The 27,576-nt window shown below is 43.6% G+C and overlaps 1 protein-coding gene and 1 long non-coding RNA gene across 5 annotated transcripts in view; one reads left to right on the top strand and one right to left on the bottom strand.

Moving 5' to 3' along the window:
* Positions 1-27,019, bottom strand: part of AGK (acylglycerol kinase) — a 75,746-nt gene extending 48,727 nt beyond the window's left edge. Inside the window, exons 1-3 of one of the 3 annotated variants that reach the window (XM_041751428.1) lie at positions 26,899-27,019; positions 23,991-24,108; positions 1,468-1,507 (exon numbers count right to left, since the gene is read on the bottom strand). In XM_041751428.1, coding sequence (XP_041607362.1) covers positions 1,468-1,507; positions 23,991-24,091 — 141 coding nt within the window. In that variant the 5' untranslated portion in view covers positions 24,092-24,108; positions 26,899-27,019. Of the gene's footprint in view, positions 1-1,467; positions 1,508-23,990; positions 24,109-24,229; positions 26,073-26,093; positions 26,770-26,898 lie in introns of those variants that run through there. The other 2 variants (XM_041751430.1, XM_041751429.1) reach the window with 2 other exon arrangements.
* Positions 7,076-16,322, top strand: LOC121489023. 2 transcript variants are annotated; one of them, XR_005987243.1, is made up of 3 exons: positions 7,076-7,272; positions 11,378-11,537; positions 15,826-16,322. It is a non-coding gene; the product is annotated as an uncharacterized LOC121489023 (long non-coding RNA). The 2 variants fall into 2 exon arrangements; XR_005987242.1 differs by lacking the exon at positions 15,826-16,322 and adding an exon at positions 11,682-12,032.
* Positions 27,020-27,576: the final 557 nt, after the last annotated feature.

Here is a 27,576-nt window from a genome sequence, read left to right as displayed (position 1 = left end):
GTGAGATTTAAAAAAATCATTAAGAATTTAGACTGTAAAGGGAAGCCATAAACAGGAAAAGTAAGTAGAGTAGGCTCCAAGGATGAATTTACTTCCATTTGCCAGATGGAAGGAGCTCCATGGGTGCTGAGAAGGAAAGAACTAGAGGCAGGAGAAGAGGTAAATATACAAGAGCGAGCAGCAAGAAGAGGAAGAGTCTCTGAGAAAGGATGAAATGGCACTCAGAGCAGAAGGAGGAGGCATTTCCTTCACAAGGAGAGGACCCTGTGACACTCTTCCTTAGGGAGACCAAGAAAAGGTTCCCCTCCCAAGCTTTTCCAGTGGGGATCACTGCTCCTTGGGGTGGGGATCATTCATTTTCTTTTTTAAAAATAAGGATTTTATTTATTTATTCATGAGAGACAGAGAGAGAGAGAGAGAGGCAGAGACACAGGCAGAGGGAGAAGCAGGCTCCATGCAGGGAGCCCGATGTAGGACTCGATCCCGGGTCTCCAGGATCACAGCCTGAGCCAAAGGCAGATGCTCAACGACTGAGCCACCCAGGCGTCCCAGGATAATTCATTTTCACAACAGCAGAGACATAGGAGATAAACAAATGGAAAAGTAATCGAATTCTTAAAACACAGATTTAGAACAGTCAGATTGCCACCAAAGTGAAGAATGTATTAATACCATCTATTGTCATCATCATCATCCATGGAAGCATTTTGGTAACAAACCTGAGGTCTGTCACCCACCTCCTTTCACTAAATACATCAGACCTTTGTCGTTTTTTACTTCAGGTTTCTTTTTTGGTAGTTCTGATATTATAAGCTTAAATGACATACAACAAAAAAGCAACTCGGTTGTGGAAATTCACCTGCAAGGCATAACATATAAACTTGGAGAGAAAGAACAAAAATGTGGTCTTAAACTCAGAAGGATTTATAATTCAGCTATAATTAATACAGCCAGATACATGAATATTTAAGCACAGTATCATGGGCCTGGGAGAACAATGCACACGTGGTATGAATCGACTGTGCTGAACAGACAGGCTTTAAAAATATGAATCAACAGCTTTAAGAAGATTTGACTTTAAGAGGTAACACCTGTTCCAAACGGAAATCCTTGGGGGTTATTGGGATCAGGGAAGACTCGAGGCTTGGCCCGATCTTTAAGGACAACCACCGACATGAACAAATTCCCAGAGCTCCAACCAGCCCATGTATGTGTTCTTAGGACTAATCCAGAAGTAAACAAGTCTAAAGGGGTGGGCGTTAGAACTGCTCTTCACCAGATGGTTAACTTCCTCACGCTCTGTTCAGAGCTGGCTCTCCGCCTGACTCATCCCCTGATAGTAGGAAAAAAAAAAAAATCCGAAACTGCACTGATGCAAGGCACCACGCAGGTCCCCCAGAATAGCTGGAGTTTTCTGCACAATGGAGATAAAGCGGGTTTTAATTTTAGCATGCTAAATGACATTACCTGAGCTTCTTGACAGGCTGCTCTCCTTAGCAGGTTGTCACTATCAAAGTAAACAAAGAGAATGAATATTAGCTTTAATAAGCAGGTTAAGATCCAAACAAATAAAACTTTTCTTTTTCTTTTTTAAATAGGCACAACTCTTCTCTATGAAATATCCAAATGAAAATTTGTTAAAGACCTGTGACAAATCATGGATACATGTGAAAAGTACTGAGTGATATCCATGTTAGGTATCCCTATAGAATGGTAGGCAAAATACCCTCCCTCCAAGATGTCGACATCCCCATCCCCAGAACCTGAAAATGTGTTACCTCACATGCAAAGGGGGTTTACAGATGTGATTAACTTTAGGATCTGGAGATAGGAAGATAATCCTGGATTATGTAGGGGAGCCTAACCTCATCACAAGGGTCCTTAAAAGCACAGAAAACTTCCCTGGCTGAGATCAGCAGCAAATGTGACCGTGGAAAAAGTGCCAGGAAGGTGCAAGCCTGCTGGTGCTAAGGATGGAAGGAGGTCTCAAGTCATGGAATGGGAGTACTCTCTAGAAGCTGGAAAAGAAGGAAATGTTTCTCTTCTAGAGCCTTCAGAAGGAATGCAGTCCTTGTCAACACCTTGACTTTAGCCCAGTAAGACCTATGTTGGACTTGGAACCCACAGAACCGTAAGTTAATAGATGCATATCGTGTGAAATCACGAGGCTTGAGGGAATTTGTTAGGGAAGCAACAGAAGACTGATGCACATATACTGCATTTTCTTATCCAGTGGAAATTTCTCAGGTCATTTGCCAGAAATAAATTTGATGTTTAGTTGCTTCTGCTACTGTGTTATCTAAATCTCTTATTTTTTTATATCACTGATAGACAATTATAGCACAAGTGAGAAATTTTGGTATGAGGTGAAATTTTGCTTGCAAAATGAAAACATTTGATCAGAAAAATGTTCATCTATGTAACATAAAGGTTCCTAAAGTGTGTTTATGCCATTTATACTGTAAGAACACCTTAAATGACTGATTGCCCACCAGGTGCCAGAATCTTCTCCTCGAAAGAATCAACTCTAAGGCGTGTTGCTGGCATTGCTAAGACAGTAACTTCGACCTGGTTAATGATGGTTAAAAAAATAAGCCAATAAACAATTTATAGGAAAGAATTCAAAGGAGAAAAGGGTTCTTTTTTAAATGATGGCACAGAGCAGTCAGTTTTAACAAGAAAGCATCAAGTGTGGGGAAGGATCACTGCTGCCCATCTGTGGGTATTTACTCAAAGAATAGGAAAACACTTAATTCAAAGGGCATACATAGACCCCCTAGGTTTATATAGCAGCATTATCAACAATAGCCGAATTATGTAAACAGCCTAAGTGTCCATCAATTGATGAACAAAGAAGATGCTGTATATATATTGTATATATATGGAATATTATTCAGCCATTAAAAAGGGTGAAATCTTGCCATTTGCAAGGACATGGATACAGCTAGAGAGTATAATGCTGAGGTAAGCCAGTCAGAGCAAGACAGATACCACAGGATTTCACTCATCTGTGGGATTTAAGAATCAAAACTAGCAAAGGGAAAGAAAAGAGAAAGAAGTCAAGAAACAGACTCTTAACTACAGAGAACAAATTGATGGTTACCAGAAGGGAGGTGGGTTGGGGGATGGGGTAATAGGTGTTGGGGATGAAGGAGGGCACTTGTGAGGAGCCACTGGGTGATGCATGGAACTATTGAATCACTCTACTGTACACCTCAAACTAATAGAACACTATGTTAACTATATTGGAATTAAAATTTAATTTAAAAAATACTGCCCGTCTGAAACCTAAGAACAACGTTCTATTAAAATTATAATGACACCATACCTCAAAAGTGCATGTTGTTCTATAACGGACATTTTAGGGAGACTAATCCCTTGTGAAGACAAGTCCACAAGCCACTTTAACTGCCAGGCTCCCCACCTGACTGAGTGATGTTGCCCCACTACTACCCTGGAGGCAAAGGAGAGGTACATAAGCTTTTCTCTCTTCCGCCACCTGAGATTCACAAATATGCATGTTTTGCATTTCTATCCAAATGCTGTCAACTGCTCTCAGGGAATCATCAACAATTACATAGATTTTATACACGCAGACAAGATGAGGCTAATTAATTCAAAGTACAGAGCAATAAAATATTTAAAGATAATTAACATGTCAACAACCCTTTATAGGTGACTTTGACCCCTCACATTCATGACCTCTATACAATAAGGTAAAATACTAAATTCTTAGTAATCACTAGATCACCAAATAAAACTAGTCTCCTAGTAGTAACCTGAGCATTGTCACCAGATCCTCTTGTACTAAGCTAATCCCCAATCCAGCTTCCACACTGGCCCTGGAGGTACCACTACCACCACACGGAACCACACAGAACTGTGCTCCTCCAAACAATGCCTGTATTTTTCCTATAAACAACCTGTGCCTCCAGTTCTCTTCTACGATGAACATATCCTAAAGATTATTCCATACAAGCCCTCCATACTGCTACGAAAGCTACATACCTGCCTGTTCATTCCTGTCCATTTCCCCCAGCTGGCTCCTCCCCTCCAACGAGGGGCAGGCCTCTGAAAGTGCCAGGCTCCTCTGGGTCATTAGTAACACACCACCTTCCTTACTGCATTTCAGCCACATGGATTCCTGTGGGCCTAGATGAAAAGAGAATGGCCCCAAATACACACAATAGAGCACCTTGGATCACTTTTTCCTAAATTCTTTCCGGATAGAAGTAAAATTTTGAATGTTAACTTGTGATTAAGTATATAATTAAAGACTTCAGTTCTCTTGAGCTTGCTAATACTCCTTGATTTATCAGAGTGCTATTCAAAAATCAAAAGATTCCTTTAAAATTAATTCCCTGGATTTTAATGTGCCAGATGGAATAGGCTGTCAGTGCCACCTGTGAGAAAGCTAGACTATGTACCAATTTAAATTCTACAAAAGAAAATCTCATTATAATCATACTTAATTTTTTTAAATATCAAAAATGATATTAGCCATCTTGATCTTGCTCTCTGAACCAAGGTGTTTCTAAAAATCAAACATATCCTCAAAGAAAAAAAGATCTCTCCCATTGATATATTCTGATGGTCTATAGCCAGTTCTGAAAACTATTTCAAAAAAGAAATTCCAAAAATGTTTCAAGAAGGGCAGCTTTCTTTTGGAATAAAAGAGAAAATAAGTTGAAATTCAAAGAGCAACTCCTATGTGTCAGATACTATGACAGTTTTTCTCAAATACCTTTAACCTTTGTAACAGCCTTGCAAGACAGGCATTCTCATTTTATGTATGAAGAAGTTAAGGCTCAGAGAAGGAAAAGACTTGCCCAAATTCACCATGTTACTCAATAGTAGACTAGAATTCAAACCCATGCTGACTTGACCCTGAAATACATGCTCTAATGCTATTTCTTAACTTCAGACAATACTGATTGTACAATGCTCGTTAGCATATACACTTTATAGCACATTCATTAATCACATTACTTCTTAATCTCATCTAATTTTTAAAATTTACATTCATACAATTTTTTTTAATAAGTTCAAGTGCAACAAAGCTCCCAAAAGTAGCAGGCGAAATAAACTCACTTAACACAAAGTGATGGGTATGGTACAATGACCCAGATTTGGTCCTGACCCAAAGCAGCTTAGGATCTAGCGGCAAGAACAGCAACTATCAGTGATAAAATAAAAGATGTGTTTCTTGACAAATGAAGTGCCAGGCACTCTGCTGGGCATCGAGGATATACTGATGAATAAACCCAAGATTCCCCATCCTCATGAAGTTTACAGTTTAGAAGGGAAAAAAGAGGGAACCCTGGGTGGCGCAGCGGTTTGGCGCCTGCCTTTGGCCCAGGGCGCGATCCTGGAGACCCAGGATCGAGTCCCACGTCGGGCTCCCAGTGCATGGAGCCTGCTTCTCCCTCTGCCTGTGTCTCTGCCTCTCTCTCTCTCTGCGACTATCATAAATAAATAAAAATTAAAAAAAAAAATAGAAGGGAAAAAAGACAATCCAACAGGCAGTCATAATGTGATGTGACTTTTTATGTGTTCCATAATGGGGGCCCACTTAGGAATAGCTAACCTAGTCTTGGGGGAATTAGAGAAGGCATTTTATAGGAAAGGACAAGTGAAATGTAAATCCAGGGGAGAAATTAGAAGTGGCAGGGCAAAAACAGGGAGGAGAACATGGGCAAAGGAATAGACTGTAGGAAGCTGAGAGGACAGGCCCATACAGGAAATGGAAAGTAGCTCAAGACAGCCAGAGGCAGCCTGCCACGGAAGAAACCATACAAGAGGAGGGCAGGGACCCAGCCAGGCCATCAGTGGCCTTTTAAGCTATTTAAGGAATTGGGACTTTACCCCAAGGGCCGTAAGAAACCACGAGAGGGTTTTAGAAAGATCTGTGATGTTAGAAGGACTACTCTGGTTGCAGTGTGAGGTTGGCCATGGTCAAGGCAAGACGATCTAGGGAGACCAGGGTGGGTTCTTCGGGAACGCATGTGAGGGATGCTGACATAATGACCCCTGGAACCAGGATCGAGGAGAGGACAGAGGCAACTGGTATTTAGGAGGCAAACTTAAGGGCTGACCTGTGGGGACTGAAAGGAAGGGAGGGGTCAAAGGCAGTGTCCACATTTTTCTACTGAGCCCTTGGCAGAAGGTGGTAACACTCAGAGACAGAATACAGTACGAGGTACAGGTCCAGGAGGGAGGAAACCAGGGTTTGTTCTGGATCTGTAGATCTGAGACAACGGTGAGTCCAGGTGGAGGTGTCCAGGGGACAACTGGAAAGACATGTCTGGAATTCCAGACAGTGATCCTGACTAAAGATACATGTGGTGACAGTGGGCTGAGAGCGGAGCGGATTATCTATGTGAAGAGACAGGAAGCAGCAGGAAGAGATGCCCTGAGTCCTGGGATAGACAACAGAACACCAGATGAATCTTAAGTACACTGATACTGCACTTCACCTGAAAACCAAAGAAAAATGTGCTGAGGGGCTCCTGGCTGGCTCAGTCAGTGGAGCGTGTGACGCTTGATCTTGGGGTCATGAATTTGAGCCTCGTGTCGGGTGCAAAAAAAAAAAAAAAAAGAAAGAAAAAAAAGAAAAAGAAAAAGAAAAAAGGAAAAGGAAAGAAAAAGAAAAATGTGGTGGATAACTGAAGAAAGAGATTAAAAATCACTTCCTTATCCCCCACCATGCATGCCCTCGATGCTGCCTCCCTCCCTCCCTCTCCTCCCTCTCGGCAGGCTGCACGTTTTGCTCTTCCTAGAACACACAATGAGTTTCACCCCTGCAGGGATCTGATTGTTCTAACCTCTCTCCCTTTTAAAAACTAGAAGGCCAAACACAATACCACCCACCCCCTTACCTACCCCCCACACAGAACTGCTTGTCTTCTTTTTTTTCCTTCATTATAACTGCCTGGAATTCATGGATAATTCACCATTTTCTCTTCCACAGTACACAGCACAGAGTCTTGTAGATAAAAGGTTCTTAATAAATAACTATTTAATAAGTAAGTGGCAAATGTTTGAACAGGAGAGATTGACTCACGGTGCTCATGGGCAGACTTTGTCCTGCAGGAAAAAATTGAAGGTGATTCTTTGTAGGAGTATCTGGCATTCTCGAACCAACGGATCACCCGGGATAGTTTTTAATTGTGACTGCCACCAAAGGGCAAGAGAAGAAATGGCTGTGGTGCAGCAGAGGATGAAGGAAGACCTAGAGCAGTCATGAAAACCTGACCGGATTAAGAACCACGGGTATGTATGTGTGTTTTGGGGACAGGGTAATAGAATCAGTACCATGTAAACAGCTCAGTGAGGAACCCCTTTTGGTATACCAGGGAGCACCACAAGAACTGCCCCAGTGGCTGAGTCTGGTATCACAGAAATTCTAGACTGTTAATCGGTCAAGAATGTGAAGGTGAACCCAAGACCCTGTTACCAAAAAAAAGAAGTACTGTATATAAATTCTGAGCCCATGCTCTTTCTACTACATCATGCTGCCTCCCAAGAGAATTGAAGTTTAACACAGTTTAAAAGGTAGTTGCACTGGGGTACCTGCATGGCTCAGTAGTTGAGCATCTGCCTTTGGCTCAGGTTGTGATCCTGGGGTCCTGGGATTGAGTCCCACACTGGGCTCCCCGCAGGGAGCCTGCTTCTCCCTCTGCCTGTGTGTCTGCCTCTGTGTCTCTCTCATGAATAAATAAAATCTTTAAAAAGTAATAAAATAAAAATAAAACGTAGTCACATCAAAAAGGGTCCCTGAAGATCTATCTGCTCAGTACTAAAATGCAAGTTCTTTGACAGAAACCAGAAGCTTCTGGATTAGAAAATGAAAAAAATCTGCTGATGTCACTCTGCCTGAGGCTTTAAAAGAATACGAACATGCCTGCTACCACAGGAAATGGGATGCTCACAATTTATTCAGAGCCATATGGGTTTTATTTATTACTTTGGGACTGCAAAATAAGATAAGTTGTTATTTCAATAACAACTTTACATGGAAAGAAAAAAATCATATTGATCCATCTTATTTCCCAAAAAAGATATTTCCCACTACAGTCTAGAGGCAATTTCTACCACCGGCTTTTCCCTTGGTGCACGCAAACCCAGTTTCTGCTTCGTGCAAAATGGATTTCAAGTTTAGATGGTTATAACAACTACTTCAACTTATCTGAGCTTCCTAGAATAATTAATCATGATATCGCCAGTGGCAGGGCCCATGGGTTGTCCACCTAACAGCCCGGATGAAGTGGAAATGAAAGCACAGGCAGAAAAGAACCTTAGAGAAGAGATTCTCTTGTGTGCCGAGCAGGGGAGCTTTGTCAAGTATGCATCACCCACACCCCAACTCCCGATCCAAACACATAAAGACTGTCACAGTGAGGAACGTCACACATGGGGAAATACTGCTCATCTCTGCCCAAGAGAAAGCCTTGTCACCAAGCAGGAAGACATGCAGTCTACTGCAGAAGCGTGCTGGATCTCCTGGGCCTGAAGAATGCTCAGTCGAGAGAAGTGAATGGATAGTGTGATAGGTTACACACTCTAGGAGAACAATAAAGACGTTAATGGCTTTTGGAAAGGATTTCAGGGCCTTCTGGTCTGGTCCTTCCACTGAACCAGAGGATGATGTGCCTTCTTGTTCGCCAGGCCTCTCCATGATGTGCTATCTGCTACTTTAGAAATTTGTATCTTCTCACCTCTCCCAACTACAATGCAATAAAGAAGTTCCTTAATGTCAGGAAAGTATCAAGAGTCAAGAAGAAGTCTTATAACCATACATTAAGTGGTGACTGTCTTCATTTCAGTGCCCCTTAGAGTGCATAAAAGGAGAGAGAAAATAAGTCAGGCAAGCAATCGCGGACATCAAAATTCTGTCATCCCTGTTGCTGATGGTGAAGTTTAGCAAAGGATAAACAAAGCTAAGTCTACCACCAAATGTAAAGGACAAGTGCAGGGTGCCACTTCCATCCAGGCTAGTGAAAAGTACACCACACTTGCATTCAGGAATTTTGAGGTCGAACGGTACCTCTGGATGGACTGCTTAGTGGTATATTTAATAATATATGAGGATCAACATTTTTTCTTCCTTTTTTTTCTTTTAACAATATAAAGCAAGCCAAGGGCATAATCTTTAGACTGTATTTACTAATACAGGAAAAGGAAGAGGTGTCCGTCACTCAAGTCCACAGGGAACAACAATGGGTAACTCAGCGCTGAAATAAAAAATCTAGTGAAAATAGCTACTCCTGTAAGTTACACAGAAGGTGGGGATCCCTGGTGGCTCAGCAGTTGAGCGTCTGCCTTTGACTCAGGTCGTGATCCCGGTGTCCCGGGATCAAGTCCCACATCAGGCTCCCTGCATGGAGCCTACTTCTCTCTCTGCCTTTGTCTGTCTCTCTCTCTGTCTCTCATGAATAAATAAAATCTTTAAAAAATTTTTTAAATGAAAATGAAAAGTTACAAGGTACTTTCATCTACTTACGTAGGAAAAGGAAACGCAGAAAACATTGCATGGAGGTTAGGTCAACTGTTCGAAAGGAAAAGCATAGGCAGAGCTGTTACAAGCTGTTCTCTATAAACCACATGCATAAGGAAGCATTTGCTCTGGGCTCGAGGATACAGGCCAAACCTTCTGACTTAGCGATGCATAAACTAGTCAACCTCTATGGTCAGCGTCTCTGCTGCCCCATGATGCGCACTGATGGAGCTATCAGTGACTACCTAGAGAGGGGTTAGTGTCAGCAGCAGCTACGACTGTTGTCTTGGCAGTCTTGGAGCAGCTAATACCACTGACAGAAACAGCCCTAAAAATTATGTGAAATCAACAAAACTTAAATACACCTCCTGCCCTTCCATCTCGGTCCCCCCTACCGCACCCCAACCACCACCAAGAAACGTATGGGAAAGAAGCAGTGCAGCTCTTTTTAAAAAGAAGAAATCTGTTTTCTAAATAAAATGACAAAAGAGCTAAAAGGAAAGGGAGTTTAATTAAACTTCATCGTGCTTACAAAAAAGTTCCCCTATTCCCTATCAAATCTGAGCTGACAGGCGTGTTATTTAATTGCCCATAAATGAGCTTCTTTAAATAGCACCTATTAATACCCCAAACTTTAGCATCAGCTTGTGCAGAAAGAGAGAGAGAACCTTGAAATGGCTGAAAAGCAATACGAACTGCTTTCTTAAAACTGCAACTGAATGTGAAATGAGGAGAAGCCGTGAAGAGAAAAGCCCGGCTACCTTCTTCCCATGCTGAACCACCCAGGCCCTGGACCACCAACTGCAAAGTCAGAGGCTAATCTGAACTGATGTCAAGGTAAAACATCTGCTTTGTCAGAACCCCCGCGAGAGCGAAAGATGAAGCTCAAGACATTACTGAAACCATAATCTGTACCAAAAGAAGTAATACGGGTCTAGTCAAGTGTGGCTCATGCATAATTTACCCCTGGAATCTAACACATTTCCCCCTAGATATGCTGTCAGGGTCTCAAACCCAACATAGCTAAAAGGCACTAGAAATATACCTCCTCCGTAAACCAATTCTCCCTGGCGGCTTGCCTCTTTCTGTATCACCAATTATCCTAGTCTTGAAACCAAAAAATGACTTCTCCTCCCCTCCTTCAACCAAACAGCCAGCCCATCATCTAATGATAATAACGGCTAGCATTTATCAAGGGGAAGCCATGAGCCGGGCACAGTACCAGGTACTGCTAGGACACACACCAGCTCACTTAATCCTTACACCTAACCTCTAGGCAGATCCCATTATCCCATTACCCCAGAAGGAGACTGAGGTGCAGAGGTTAAGTGCATTAAGTAGCTTGATAAAGGTCACAGAATGAGTAAGCAGCAAAATGCAAACCAAACAGAAGTCTCTCTGCCTGGATATTACACTGTCAAGCCTCATTCTGCCCATTTAGTTTTCCACTCCCAATGCCCCCACTCTGGTTTGGCTCTCTTAGCTTCTACGTACACTACTGAAATGCACCCCCACCCCCAGCCTTCACACACCCTCCACTCCAGTGTCTCTTGCCCAGGGGTGCCAGACTAAGCTTCCTGAGCGCCACTTTGTTCATGGCACACTCCTCTCCCTTAAACATCTTCACCGAGTCTCCACTGCTCACCAAATACTACAAACTGCCTACAAAGACCTCCATAATTGGGCTTTCTCCCCCATCCTACTGAAAAAATCTAACTGTAATCTATAGCGAAGTCAAACTCTTTGCCAATCTCCAAAAATACACCGTGAGTTTCCATTTTCTGACTATGCTCCAGTCATTAATCTCACCTAGTACACTGTCCCACTCACTTCAAGGCCCAACTCAAAACACATCTTTGTTGTTATGCTTTCTCCCATAAGGATGGAAAAGCCAGAAGAAGAAAAGAAGTGCTATTTCTGATGGAGAGCTTTGTCTCCCTCCGTGCCTGGCCCCATCCTAAGAGAAATCGGCATGACAACCTGAGTTCTACTACCATCTCCAAATTACAGGGAATTCAAGCGTAGCGATGTGGCATAGCTGGTAGGTGTGAAGTCGACATTCTAACTTACATGGTCACTCCTTCTGTTAACCATGTGGCTCTGGTAACTCTCAGAAGCGAATGTTTTCCCTTCCTAATGGGTGGACTAAACCAATTGCCTCTGAATCCAATATCCCCCAAAACAGGACAACCCAACACCATGTACCTTCTGACGTGATACAGTAAGAAGTCCACAACCCAGGGGGTGCCTGGGTGGAGCACTTGGTTAAGTGTCCATTGCTTTCGGCTCAGCTTATGGTTTCAGGGTCATGGGATCAAGCCCCGAACTGGGCTCTGCACGCATCATGGAGTCTAGTCTGTTTGAGATTCTCTCTCTCCCTCTGCCTTTCCCCTCCCCCAGCTTGCTAGCACACTCTGTCTCCATCTCTCCCTCTAAAATAAATAATGTTTAAAAATTAAAACTGCAACATATGTATGAAGCATTCTTGCACCAAAAAATTAAACCTGAATCTAACCTTCAGTAGACACACAAATCCCCTGGGGACACAGTTAAATGAACATTTGGACTCAGTAGGTCGGGGGGGCGGGGGGGTTGGGGCCTGGGACCTGTGTTTCTAATCTGTTCCCAGGAGTAACTGTGCTTTGGATAACGAAAATCTAACAAGCATCTGGGTCTAATCACCATTTTACAAGACACAGGAACAGATTAAACAACTCAGGGCTGAGGCTACAATGAGGAAAGTGAGGTACTTGCCTGGGGGGTAAAATTTAGGCCAAAAAACACAAAGGAGACAAATATTTTAATACAATAATTTTTAAAATCAAAATGAATCCGAAAGACCCATGATGAACACAGTATCCCAGTCTAAACTGAAGAGAGAACCAGGACACCGATATTTCTCCTTGCCTCAGGCTCCCACAGGGCTCCGGAGGCATGGAATGAACAGCATAAGTTATCTGCCAAACCTCGAGTATGAAAAATTCTCCAGGGCAAATGCAGACCTGTCTGGTTTTGAAAATAAATATACACTACGAAATGAGGAGGGGGTTAGAGTTTGTGAGGCTTCAGAAACAGGCACTAAATGCAATGTGTGAAAACTTGTTTTGATATTGAATAAAACCATAAAACAAAATTTGAGGAGGATAGGTAAAATATAAACAGACTGTATATCAGGGGACATAAAATAATTTTATAATTTTGTTAGGTTCATCATAACAGCGTGGTGATTTTTAAGCTCTTATTAAAGTATTAAAGTATAAATGATAGAAGCTAGAATTTCTGGAATCTGTCTTAAAATATTCCAGAAAAAAAAAAAAAAAAAGGTAGAGAAATAAGATTACTAAAATGTTGATATTTAATGAGGATGGGTGATGACACCTGGGGATTAATTATCCTATTCTAATTTTTATATGATTAAGATTTCCATCATAAAAAAAACTTTAAAGTAATACTTTTTTTTCTTAGGCATCCCTAACATTTACTTTATACCCTCCAATAGGACATAGCATAGAGTGCTTCAGACGTCTCTAATAAAAGTAACTGCTTTTTAAAATCTGTGCCAGGAGCTGTGATTATAAGTCCTAAGTGTGGCAATAATGTTGTCAGATATATAGTATCTGGATGAATAAAGTGGAGTTTCACAACCTGGTATAATCTGCCCAAAGTCACATATCCAGCAAACAGAAAGCTTGGACCCAGACCCACTCGGCCTAGATTTGAAGCACTACGTTGTAATTTCTGTCTATGCCTCATGGGGCTATTGGCAGAAGACAACCTGGGCTCACAGTTATCCACCGTTCTCATGCTCCCTTAGACACAGAAGCCATTTCCAGAGGTTAACATGAGGACCACCTGGTTTGGAATCACAGCTCTAATACTTATTAGCTGTGTGACCTTGGACAAATTACTTAATCTTGCTGTCCCTCAGTTTTTTCATCTGTATAAAGCTATTAATCTCACGCTAATATGAGATTAATAACCATCTCAAAGTTGTTCGGAAGATAAAATGAGTTAATAAACGTAAAGTGCTTAGAATCGTGTCTGGAACGTGACAAGCACTGATTAAGTGTGATTATTACTATTGCTAAGTTCTCAATAAAACTGAATGACACTGAACATACACGCGCACGTGCACACACATGGGCCAACTTATACCATTTATTTTTATCTCTTCTAAGTAATTACTTTTGGCCACAGACCTTGAAAGGTAGGCTCCCACCCGGCTTATGAAAGTCAATGTATAATAATCAAGATTAATGTTTCTATATTCAGAGGGAAAAAAAAACTCCACTATTAAAAACCTAGGGACACATGACCCAGGACCGTCACTATAGTATGATTATTATTTTTTTTTAATTTTTATTTATTTATGATAGTCAGAGAGAGAGAGAGAGAGAGAGAGGCAGAGACACAGGCAGAGGGAGAAGCAGGCTCCATGCACCGGGAGCCCGATGTGGGATTCGATCCCGGGTCTCCAGGATCGCGCCCTGGGCCAAAGGCAGGCGCCAAACCGCTGTGCCACCCAGGGATTATTATTTTTAAAGTTTCATATTGAGGGAATTATCATGTTTATGGGATTTTTTAAATCTCCAAGAAAATATCAGGAACTCTGGCTGAGAGGCTAGATGCCCCACAGCAATAAACAGGAGGGAGCCTTGGGTCATAGGCCACGGAGCAGAGAGAATTGGTGCTGAGCCAGAGAATGAAAGCTGAACCCCAGAAGCCAGAAGTGAGCAAGAGCAGGGCTCCTGGTAACTGCTGAGACAAGAGTTCTTGTGGAGATGTTGTGCTAAGGTTCACCAACCAAAGTTGCCAGAAGAGAAACCAGAGCCAGGAAAAGCAAGGACAAGATCCCCGATGATGAAAGGAACAATCTGAGCCTTAAATCAAATGCATGATGGTTCAGACCAAGCTAGTTGTAACTGCTTATGCCTTGCCTCTTTTGTGGTTCTGTTCAGTCTTAAAGCTACATGCCCCAAGCTGTCTAGTTACACATGTAAGGTGAAATAAATAAGACTGAGATGTTATTAGACCAGCTGGCAGATCTGTCTTCCTTCCCACTAGCTGCCTTTTGAATCATTCACTGCCTAGTTGCCAGAAGTTATTCATTTTAGCTCTGCAAGCACTGAACATATAGTATCTCAAATTTACTTACAATTACTAGCATTTGTTGAACCCTTAGGTATATTGGGCACTACACTAGGAGCTCTACAGCTACCCACTTGATCCTTCAATCATCCAGTGAGGTCTTGCTGTCACCCCTCAGTATGGGTGAGCCTAAGGCTTGGAGAAACCAAGGGCACACTGCCAGCAAGTGCCAGCTCTGTCTGACTTGAGACACCTTGAATACCACACTGCCTCCTTTCTCCTGTGCTATTAACAGATTGTTTAGTACAAAAAGGGTGAGGAACAAGTGAGAGAGGACTGCAGGTAACTGCTGGCATGATGGATTGAAGAACCTGGAGCATAATCTCCCCCAGGGAGCCCAGAAAGCTTGGGAAGAGCAGCTGAAAGGAATGAGCAACACTTAAATTCTCTTTACTTTCAGCAAACAGGGTCATTTCCTCCTCTTCAATTGCTCTCAGAGTCCTGAGAGTAGTCCCTGCTGCTCCTATTGACTCCTGCAACCAGCTGTGGGGAGATTACACAGGGGGGAGAGTATCACAGGTTTTTTTCCCTCAAAACTGAGGGGAAGGGAGAAAAGAGAGGAAAGGAATTGAATTCTCAAGGGATAAGAAAACTTACAACTATAGTAACAATGGAAAAGAGCCTGCAAATAAATACCTAGGTCAAAAGACAAATTCAAGGAAGCAGCCAAAAATGGGGCAGATAAAAATAAATATGTGCAACTTTTTCCAATTCTGTTGCAGAAAAAAAGTTTTCCTTAGAAAAACCATGAAGGGCAGCCCGGTGGCTCAGTGGTTTAGCACCACCTTCAGCCCAGGGTGTGATCCTGGAGTCCGGGGATCAAATCCCACATCAGGCTCCCTGCGTGGAGCCTGCTTCTCCCTCTGCCTATGTCTCTACCTCTCTCTTTCTCTCATTAATAAATAAAGTCTTAAAAAAAAAAAAAAAAACATGAAATCCTATTATTAAAATCTTAAAATCAATGTTAAAATACAGGCAATTGTTATTATTGTCATGTGAATCCTATATCAGGAAATACTGTTTTCCTTTCAAAGGGAAGAAAAAAAGTCCATTACATGTAATAAAACAATTTGTTTTTTTCAAATGAGTAATTTAAGACATTAGGTTCACCAGTCTTAGAAATTAAAATCAAATAACTTCAAATTCTCTAAGATATTAACGATTATATGCTTATCTTCTAGAATACTACTGAGCAATATAAAAGAATAAACTACAGATAAATCCGACAGCACAGGTGAATCTCAAAGTCATTGTGCTGAGGAAGAAGCCTTTCAAAAAAGAATGCATAAGGACACCTGGGTGGCTCAGTCAGTTAAGTGTCTGTCTTCGGCTCAGGTCATGGTCCTGGGGTCCTGGGATCGAGTCCCACGTGGGCCCCCTGCCCAGTGAGGAGTCTGCTTCTCCTTCTCCTTCTCCCCGCCCTACTCATGCTCTCTTGCTTAATCCCTAATAAATAAATAAATAAAATCTTTTAAAAAATACGTATTATCCCATGTATATGAAGTTCTGGAACTGAAAAAAGAATATGATGGGGGAAAAAATCAGCACAATGGTTACCTGAGGAGGCAGGGAACAGGGACTGAGGGTGAAGGGACAAGAAGAAACCACCTGGAGTGGGGCGCCTGAGGGGCTCTCTCAGTTAAGCCTCTGCCTTTGGCTCAGGTCATGATCCCAGAGACCGAGGGATCAAGCTCGGCATCAGGCTCCCTGCTCAGCCCACTTCTCCCTCTGCTTCTCCCTCTCTGCTTCTCCCTCTCTGCTTATGCTCTCTCTCAAATAAAATCTTAAAAAAAAACACACACACACACCAAAAAAAAAAAAACCTTGGAGTGATGGCAACATTCTGTATCTCACTAGGAATCTTGGTGACACAGATGTACACATCTGACAAAAGTCAACCAATGTACGCTTAAGACCTGTATATTTCATTGTATGTTAACTGTATAACAATGGGGAAAAAACCCACTATAAGCAAACAATGAACTCTAATTACTGATATGCATCTTTGAGTATTTAGGTGGAAGTGCACAGACACCTACAAACTACTTTGAAATGCATCAAAAAGACAAGGAAAGATGGACAGAACATGTGATAAATACAGCAAAATCTAGAACCCAAGTAAGGTGTTTATTGTAACATTCTTTCAATTTTGCCACATATTTGAATGTTTTCAGAGAATTTAGGAAAAAACATACTGATCTATGTATTACAAAGAGGTAAGGAGGCAAAGGGAAAGGCAGGGTGAAAGGGAGAGAACCATAAGCAAAAAGGGAGTGAGACAAAGCTATAAACAAAGACATCCACGGAGCAACAATCAACAACACTCAGGAAGTTGTGAAATAAGCATCTTGGTCCCTGGGCAGCGCATTCAACTTTCACCACTAATGTACAGTAAATGCTACTAAGTGTGTTTTAAGGGCTTTATTCCACTGGAGCAGTTAAAACTGCAACAGAAACCGAAAAGCAGAGTTCTGAGAAAGTTTTATGAAAGGAGTGTGTGTCATTAACAAATACAGCAGAACTTACACACTGAAGGGAGCGCTGCTCTCCAGAGCTGTCACCAGCAAAGACAAGACGTGAGGTTTCGAGTATGATTTACCTGTGTCTAACTGCCACATGTCACTAATTTCTCTGAGCCTCAATTTCCTAATCTAGGATATGGAAATCCTATTATTTCTCTCACAGGGTGATTCTGAGGATTCAATGAGACCATACACATGGAAAGAACTAACCAGCACCAAGCAAAGAGTAATCATTCAACACATTGTTGAATAACTGTTGTTTTTCTTTCCTCTTCAACTAATAATACCAACCCCCTGTGGCACATTTTTTTGAGTTACTGGCCAGGTGAAGAAGAAGAGTAAAAGTGTTTGTGTGGGGGCTGAAAGGACACATGCAAAGGTAAGGAGAAGGATAACAGAGAACCCTCTGGAACACAGGTCAAGTTGACAGCCAATGGAGATGGGACGGGAAGGGACCAGAAGAAAACTAGAGAGGAAGACGAGGGCATAATCACAAAGGCTTTCTGTGCCAAACTGAAGAATTGGGCCTTTGTCCCCTGGGCACTGGAGAGCCATTTACAGGTCGACTACAGAGGAAGGAGATGATCTAAGTTCTCTTTTGGAAATAATATTCTGATTGCTGATTGCATGATATTACTCCAGGACCACTATTCGCAGACAATGTCAAGAGAAGGGAGATAAGGAGTAGAACAATATTATGACTCCAAAATCGATATACCATACTTGAAAACAGTAGTGTGGTTATGATCACCTAAGTAGTGTATGGAAAGGAACCTAGGAGAGTCCACTATCAAAGGGATGAGCAGAGCAAGAAGACACCCCAGAGGTAATGAAAAAAGATACAAAGAGAATCAGATGTGACAGATATGGATTGAAAAGTATCCACTAAACTTGACAACTAAGAGACGATTAATGACCTTGTCAAGAGCAGGTTCAATCAAATGATGAAATAGAAATCAAATTTTACTAAGTTTTTTCTTAAGTGAAGGCAGAGACTGCAGATGTGGGATATGCTTTCAATAGCATAAATGAAAAAAAAAAGAATAGCATAAATGGAAGAAGAGAGACAGGGCAGTAAATAAATGGAAATACAAAGTTGAAAGAGGGCATGTTCAAGCCACAAGGAGTTTGACAAGTAGGAAGGAAAAGTAGGAAGAGTGAGATTAAAGATGAAGTGAGGGAGAGGATAAGCAATGAGAAATAGGACTTAGATCAGCATTGGAGTGACTGGCCTTGGGCAGGAGGAGAGTGACTTCACCCAATGAGGCAGAAAGGAAGAATATAAATATGTGTGCAGAGGGCGGGGAAGGAATAATGTTTGAGACCTGGAGGAAAGGTAGTTGGCTGGGGAAGAAGAGAAAGGAAGAGTGTTCCAGGAAGGCAAAAGCCCTCCAAGGAATCCCGAAACAGAACTTCATGGAAAGTGAACTTCTTCCAAAGGGACTTGAAAATTCTATAGGCTAAAGTGCAGATGTGGCGATGCTGAAGATGTACACACAACTCATAGAGTTGGGTCTGAAAATAATAGTAGAAATGCCTGGGTGGCTCAGTGGTTGAGCGTGTCTGCCTTTGGCTCAGGGTGTGATTAATCCCAGGGTCCTGGGATCAAGTCCTATACCGGGCTCCCCAAAGGAAGCCTACTTCTCCCTCTGCCTATGTCTTTGCTTCTCCGTGTCTCTCATGAATAAATAAATCTTTTTAAAAAAAATTGTTTAATAAAAAATAAAAGCAATACCAACCTGTACTTTTTAAAAGATCACTCTGGCAGTCGTGGAAGTAAGACAAGAGTTGGCAAGGAGAGAACAGTTAGGATACACTGAATAAGAATCTAGGCAAGAGATGACGGTACTGTGGTGGTGACAGAGGAGCAGGCAAAAGAAATCAAACACATTCAGAAATTTAGAAGAAGCAAAATTCACTTAGAATGCATAATCTGAATGCAGGAAAGGATGAACGACAAACGAGGGATGACGTTCACATTTCTAGCGGGGGACGTCAGATTGATGGTGAATGGTACCGACCGCTGAGAAGGGCAGGTGTGGCGAGAAAGCTTGTGATTTTCAGTCGCTGAGCTTGAGGCACTGGGGAGGTAGGCAAGTAGACATGTTAAGTAAGCAGTTGCATGCATATATAGGTCTGGAGCCCCAGAGAGGTCTTCATGGAAACAAACCTGGGATTTGTCTATGAACAGGTGGAAATTGCAGGCACTATGAGTAGAAGACATTACACAGGGAGAGGACACTATGTGAGAAGAGGACCTGTGGCAGAGTCCTAAAGAACTGCTTCCCTCAGGCCTGAGTGGAGGGGAAAAGCCAATGATGAGAGGGACCAACAGCCAGACTCAGAGGAAGAAAGACAGGAGCCAGTGAAAAAAAGCATTTCAAGGACAGTCTACTGTGTCTAAAGCCGAGCTGTCAGAAAGAATGAGAAATAAATCTGGTGAGAATAATTCTAACAAAGATTGGATAGGCTAGAGAATGAGTAGGAGGTCGGGAAGCAGACAAAACCTATTCAAACGATTTAACTGTGCAGAGGAGGAGGAGTGAGAGATGGAAAAGACAGGGAGGACGTGTGAAGGTGCAGCTGAGAAGTGTGTGAGGTATTGGATCAAGAAATCTAGGAGAGGAGAAAAGTCAAGAAAGCAGGAAAGAGTGATGGATTTGGAAGAAACTGGAGGGCCCAGGGGATAAGAAGTCTTGGATAGAAATAAGGTTAGGAAACTGGAATAATGGCAGACAGAAATGAGAGGCTGGGACACCAGGGCTCCAGATTTCCAGTGGAACAGGGGCAAGTGATAAGGTTCTCAGCCCCCCGAGGGTGGATGGAGCTGCAAGAGAGGGAAAAAACTGGTAGGCCAGGCACCGAAGCCTAAGCCTAAAGTAGATAAGATCCCAGAAAGCTGGGAGGTTCACAGTTTTATCATACACCCAGGTACGAGCCTCAAAGGAAAAGAGATTTTTAAAAAAAGATTTTATTTATTCATGAGAAACACAGAGACAGAGAGAGACAGAGGGAGAAACAGGCTCCCTGTAGGGAGCCCGATGTGGGACTCGATTCTAGGACCCCAGGATCACGACCTCAGCCAAAGGCAGGTGCTCACCACTGAGCCCCCCAGGTGCCTTGGAAAAGAGATTTTTATAAGACGACAGAAGATTAATGGTTTGGAATAAGTACTGGGTGCTAAGAGAACATCAGCCCCACCTTACAAACCATTTGAAGGGGCAAGGCAGCTCCTATTCAAGAGAGCCACAGTTAGATTTTCTCAGTGAAGAAACTAGATCAATATAAAGAAAGAATGTGAAGACTACTCTGTGAAAAGGTGGGAGTATATAGATAAAAGAAAAAAAGACAATAAAAAGAAATCATTTGAACATTACCAACAGCTACATATGGAAAGCCCACAGCTGAGCCGACACCATACTCAACAGCGAGAAACTGGAAGCTTTTCCTCACAAATCAATAACAAAGCAAAGATCCTACCACTTCTATTCGACATGGTATTGGAAGTCTTAGCCAGAGCAACTGGGCAAGAAAAAGAAATAAAAGGCATCCAAACAGGAGAGGAAGAAAAATTATCTGTTTGCAGAGGACATGTAGAAAACCCTAAAGATTCCATACAAAAACAAACTGTTAGGACAAATTTAGCAAAGTTGAACACAAAATCAGCACATAAAAATCCACTGTTTTTATACACTAACAATGAACAATCCGAAAAGGAAATTAAGAAAATAATCCCATTTACAATAGCACCGAAAAAGAACAAAATATTTTGAAATAAACTTAAACCCAAGATGGTGAAAGACTTGTACACTAACTATAAAATACTGCTGAAAGAAATGAGACACACCAATAAACCCATGCTCATGGACTGGAAGACTTAGTATCGTAAAAATGTCCATACTACCCCAAATGCGTTATAAGTTCAATCCCTCTCAAAATCTCAGGGGCAGTTTTTGCAAAAATAGAAAAAAAAAATCCTAAATTCACACGGAACACAATGGACCCCAGATAGACAAAAGAATCTTGAAAAAGAACAAAGCTGGAGGCCTCACACTTCCTAATTTCAAAACCAATTATAAACCTACTAAAGCTGGTGGTGTTGGCATGAACATGCAGATCAACAGAACAGAACAGAGTCCAGAAATTAAAAAAAAAAAACAAAAAAAACCCTACATATATGACCAGCTAATGTTAAACAAAGACACCAAGATCATATAATGTGGAAAGGGCTCAAAATGGATTAAAGATCTAAATATAAGATCTAAAACTATAAAACTCCTAGAAGAAAACACAGAGGGAAAGCTTCAGAACACTGAACTTGGCCGTGTTATTTTAGATAGGACACCAAAAACAGAAGCAACAAAAATAGACAAACAGGATTACATCAAACTTAAAGCTTCTCAGCATCAAAGGACACCATCAACAGAGTGAAAAGGCAACCTGTAGAATGGGAGAAAATATTTGCAAATTACGTATCTCATAAAAGAAAACCTACCACTCAACAAAAGAACCAAGGAACTTGATTTTTAAAATGGGCAAAGGATTTGAACAGATATTTCTCCAAAGATAAACAAATGACCGAACAGCATTTGAAAAGATGCTCAACATCACTAATCAGTAGGGACATACAAATCAAAACCAGAAGATGCTGTATCATACCCATTAGGATGGCCATGGTCAAAACGAAACAAAAACAAAACAACAAGCATTGGTGAGGATGTGGAGAAATGGGAAGCCTCACGCAGTTGGTGGGATTGTAAAATGATGCAGCTGCTATGGAAAACAGTATAGTGCTTCCTCAGAAAATTAGAACTACCCTAGACCCAGATAATCCCAGTTCTGGATATATACCCAAAAGAACTGAAAACAGGATCTGGAAGATATATCCGCACACCCAAATTCACTGTAGTAGCATTATTCACAAGAGCCAAGAGGTGGAAGCAACCCAAATGTTCATTGACAATGAATGGATAGAGAAAATGTGGTTATATACATGCATATATCAGATTAGTATTCAGCCTTTAAAAAGAAGGAAATCCTGCCATGTGCTACACCATTAATGATCTTTAAGATCATGCTAAATGAAATAAGCCAGTCACAGAAGACAAAATACTGAATGATGCCACTTATCCGAGGTACCCAACGTAGTGAAACCAACAGAAACAGAAAGTAGAATGGTGGTTGCCAGGGGCTGGGGGCGGGGAGAGGAAATGGAGAGTTATGTTTAATGGGTATAGAGTTTCAGTTTTGTAAGATGAAAAAATCCTAGAGCTCTGCTGCACAACAAGGTGAATATGCTTAACATACTGGCTGTACACTTAAAAATGGCTAAGGTGACAAATTTTATGTTATGTGTTTTCCACTATGATTTTAAAACAAAAAGGCCATATGGTACTACAGAATAAAGGAGAAAAGTTTGAGAAAAGGAAGAGCAACAGGACAATAAGAGTTTGCATTGTGAATGCACCCTTGAACATCAAGGGCGGAGAGAGAGCAAAATGAGGCCTCCAGGCTTACTGCATTTCTGTTCAAGATCTCTCAGATCTAATTCAGAACGAGTGGGCTGTTTTTCAAGTCTCAAGATGACACTGGTAAGAAATTATGAGGGTATGTACAAGACATCCTGAACAGGGTACATGGTTATTTCCTCAAATCTTCGCCTAGTAGCAGAAACAGCACTGACTCTCAGGGTGTGGGAGGGTCCTCCTGCTTGCATTAGCCGGGGCCTGGACTGGGTGTTCCTGCAAAGGGAATCCTAGTTCCCATTGTGGCAGGAGGTATAAGGACTCTAGGGTAGTTAGAAGAGGGACAAAGGGCACACGTTATATGTTTCATATTGCATTTGTCAAAACATTTCCCCTATATATATTTTTTTTAATATAATACAAATTTTAAGCTTCTCAGGTCTGTTCTTTACATGCTAGCTAATGGAATTAAAGCACTGAGCCTTGATAATACTTAGGTCCCCCTTAGGGGGGATATGTTACCTTTAATCTATAGCTACAAAAAACTAGACACCATGTTGCATCCTCAGATTATCCCTGACTGAGGCAAAGGCAAATGGAGACAGTTTACAAAAATGTCAATATGAATTTCCTTTCTACTGACTTCCTTTACAAAAGCTGTCTTCTGCTTAACAAAGCAGTCATTTAAGGCACCTGGACTGCAGTGTCCTTAAATGCTTAAGCTGTAACCCTTAATCCCCAAAAGACGACAATTTAATTGGCTCTATTATTTATATAATTTTTTATACAAAAATTTTCTTTAAATCTTATTACCATGTTAAACCAGAGGGGAGCTCGGGCACTTTCTTCTGCTCTCAGGCCTGGAGACTAATAAAACCCAGGACTGCTGAATTCCATATTCAAACAAAAGGTGTGAATGTCTTAGTCTCATTTAAATTCACCCAGGCTAATGGGATAAATGTGGAAAGTCACAGGGGCTGGAGCTAGCAGAATCAGTCAGGGTCTAACACAGCAGTGATAACAGATCATAGTTAAGAAACTGAAAGAATTTTCTAAAATCCCAAGGAGACAGGGGAGTTCAAACCCTTCTACTCAAAACTTGGGAGTTGACTTCTCTCCCTTTCTTCAGCTTCCGATCTCACTACTATCATCCAGAGTTGATGGCTCTGCTAGTACAATTTTCCAGGACTGGTTACAACAAGAAGGCTTTGTCTTTGCACTTTTAACATATATTTATCTTTTACGCCATGATGTTTTACAGAGAAGAAAGAGCTCAGTCGAGCAAGATTTGACCTCAGGCCCCTTTAGGTGGTTTTGGTGTTGGAGGTGAAGGAGGGGTGGGGAATATTATGTATTTACCAGTGTTTTCCATACAGCCAATGGCCTCCCCATGTCAGCAGGCAGATCCCAGCTGTCGTTTTCTTCCAGTGATTTCTAAGTGTTTTAAAGAACACCGTCATCTTCTCCTAAAGATTTGCTAGGTTCACAGAGGCAGAAAAAGAAAAAGGTAAGTACCTAAGCTCACCGTGTAGAGCGCCGAGTGCCTTCCATCCGCCCATCCTCTCTGCTCTCCTTCCCTCACGTCTGTTCCTCCTTACCACACCTCCGGCCTCGTCCCGTCTGCTCCCTTGTAGGCTCATCAACTTCATCTTCTCACTGCCCACCTGCCTTTCTTCTTTCTTCACTTCTTTCTACCTAAACTCCCTTCTTGCCTCTCTGCTCACCTGTGTCTCACTGTATCAGAAGCAAGTGGAGAAGAGCAGAGAAGGGAATTCCAGGCTTCCTGCATTTTCTTCCTCCCTAGTCACTCTACCACTGTTTTAAGAGTATTTGTCTACTATATACAAAGGCCTCAACAATAAATAAGTACCAGAGAAGGCTTATTCAAAATAGAGGAAGACACTAGCCCCAAAATAGGAAAATAAGCGGAGAACACGCACAGGAAATTCAAAGGGCGAATGCAACTGTGTGAAAATGTTCAACTTTCTAGGTAGTCAAAGACATGCAAATCACAAAGAATTAGCACTGTTCACCTCTAAAACCAAAAATTTTTAAATGATCATATTCACTGATGACAAAATGAGATAGACATGCTCATGCACTGCTGTAAGCAAAGGAAGTTCACACAACTTTATTAAAAAAACCAAGTGACAATATATATCCTTATTCTGTTTGTTTTCTTCACAGCTTTTACCATTTGATGATCCTTATTTGCTCATTTATTAGCTTATCCCACTAGGACTGTAAACTCCACAAGAGTAAGGACTTTGTTCTGGTCACTGCTGTATCCCCAATTCCTAAAATAAGATCTAGCCCCCACAAACTAACCCATTCAGTGCTAACTGCTGAATGTCATGGGGTTCAGGACACACCACCCCAAAATATGGCAACTTAGCATATTGAATATTTTATTTTTTTAATTTAATTTTTTTTTGCATATTGAATATTTTAAGCTAAAGGAGTCTGAGACAATGAGTGACCAATCATTGACTCATTGTCCATGAATGACAATGGTCAGAGTGACCAATGAAAGGTCACTCTGACCTCCCCACCTGACGCTTCTTTCCTGAAATAAGTCCTAAAACCCTCACGTATGAGGTTGCCCTCCTTAAACCCAGAAGGGAGCATCATCTCTGGAGACACGGGGATGCCAAGAAGAATCCTAACAGGCCTTGCTAGGTTTCCCATTTTCCTCATACTCAACCTAGCATATTCCTCCATGACTGTCCACTCTTCATCAAATTTAATTTTCTATCCACTGATCACTACCCTGTTCCTTGGCTATAAACCTCACTTCCTCACTTGTAGGAGGTGAGAGGAGAAACCAGCCAGGTTTGCACTTGGGCGACTGAGTAAGGATTTCAATCATTAGATTTGGGCCGCGGGTTTGTGGAGAAGGGTAGTGTGTGCAGTTGAGAAGATGCTGGATTTGAGATGCCTGCAGGATACCCAAGTGGCTCTCCAAATGACCAGTCTGGATTTAGCAGTTTGAAGCCAGGAGAAATTGGGTGGGAGATAGAGATCTGGGCCTTGTCCTTGTGGAGGAGGTCCAAAAACCACGGAGGCAAGGATGGTGGGGGGGGGGGGGGGGATGCCAATAGTGTTAGAGAACAACCTGAGAGTTGATAAAGTCTGTTTACAGGCCATCCACGAGCCAATGGAACTCCTTTTTTGTTACAAAACAGTGCTTCATTCACAAAAACGTGGAAACACTTTTTTTCGCAGGCCAGCGAGTATAGCGGAATGAGCAGCGGTGCAAGGATCCTGAGGCCTAGATGCCAGGGCAGCTCTCTCACTTCCAGGCGGTGAGAGCCTGGGTAAGTCATTCGGCCTCCACCTCCCTTTCCCTGTTAGTACAATGGGAAGAAGGCATCTGCTCTGATCAACTCAGCTGGCTGCAAAAATCACACCTGCTGGGGCTGTGAACCCAGGTTACTCGTTAGTAAAATGAGGATACGACACCTGCTCTGATTCAGTGATCTGGATAAAAAGATCTCATCTGAAAGAACTGGGAAGGCACTTTGTGAGTTGTTCCGTATTTGAGCTGTCTCGGCAATGTGCACTCTATCAGCCGGCGAAGCCTACTTCCTCTAAGTACCCGGCGGTATTCCTACTCCTCAATCCCGGGTAAGAGCTGAACGGGAGGCGTTCAAATGAACATCTCGCGTCTGGGGCCTCCGGGTGGCTCAGGGGCCGAGCACGTGCCTTCGGCCCAGGGCGTGACCCTGGGGACCCGGGATCGAGTCCCGCGTCGGGCTCCCCGCGTGGAGCCTGCTCCGCCCTCTGCCTGGGTCTCTGCCTCTCTCTGCCTCTCATGAATAAATAAACAAAACATTAAAAAAAAAAAAAAAAACCTCCCGATTTCTCGTGGGCAGGCGCCTCCAGCAAACACCACCAGGTAAAGCACCAGGAATGAATGAACCGACCCATCCACCAAGCCGCCCGGAAAGGCCCAGAGGGGACAGGGGGCGGGGGAGCCGCCCAGGGCAGCGACGGCTCGGCGCGGGGCCCAGCTCCCAGGCCAGCTGCCTCCCGGGGGGACACCCGGGACCCCGGCCCCGCCCCCACCCGGACCCCAGGGGGGCCCCCGCCGCCCCGCCCCGCCCCCCGCTCTGGGGCAGCCCCGGCCGCACCCCCGGCCCCGGGGGAGGCCCCCGCCGCCCCGCCCCCATCCTCCGGCCCCGGGGGGCCCCCGCCGCCCCGCCCCGCCCCCCGGAGGCCTCCCGCGGCCCCGCTGCCCGCCCCCGCCCGGCCCCGCGCCGCTCACCCGGCCGCTCCCGCTCGCCGCCCGGGCTTCCTGTGTGCTCCCTCACGCTTCCCCCGCGCCTTTAAGGGAAACCGCGGCGCCGCCGCCCTCGGGTTCCGCTGCGCCCGCCCGCCGGAGGACCGTGCTGCGCGGGAGCCCGCCGGGGGCCGCCCCTTCTCCGGCGCCCGCGGGGTTTCGGGGAGGGCGGGGTCTCGGGCGCCGGCGGGGTCGGAAAACCGAGGAGCCGGGCACGTGCAGGGGAAACAACAGAACAAAACACAAACCCCCCACCCCGAGCTGCCGGACAGCGGGCGCCCGCGGTGGCCCCGCCGGGGGGGGGGAGGGGGGGGGCAGGTGCCGCGCGGGCAGGTGCGCCCCGGCGGCGGCGGAGGGCGGAGGGCGGAGGCGGGGAGGGCGGGGGGCGGCCTGCGCGGGACACCGAGCGGCCCGGGGCGCGTGCGGGGGGGCCCTGGGGGTGACGGCACCTGCCGCATTTCCCAGCGTCGCTCTCCGGCCGCGCGGAGGAGCCGGGGCCGACCGCGGTTCGAGTCCCGCACCCGCGCGTTGGCCCTGGCACCGCGCCAGCCCGCCCAGGCCGCGCTCCGCCCTCCGCCCTCCGCCCTCCGCCCTCCCTCCTACCGCCTTCCTTCCCCGTCATTCCTCCAAACACCTCTGGGGCCCTGGGGTGCGCTCCCGCCT

The sequence above is a fragment of the Vulpes lagopus genome, chromosome 4 (assembly GCF_018345385.1).
Source record: "Vulpes lagopus strain Blue_001 chromosome 4, ASM1834538v1, whole genome shotgun sequence".
NCBI classification, from domain to species: domain Eukaryota; kingdom Metazoa; phylum Chordata; class Mammalia; order Carnivora; family Canidae; genus Vulpes; species Vulpes lagopus.
This window is presented reverse-complemented; position numbering and strand designations above follow the sequence as displayed.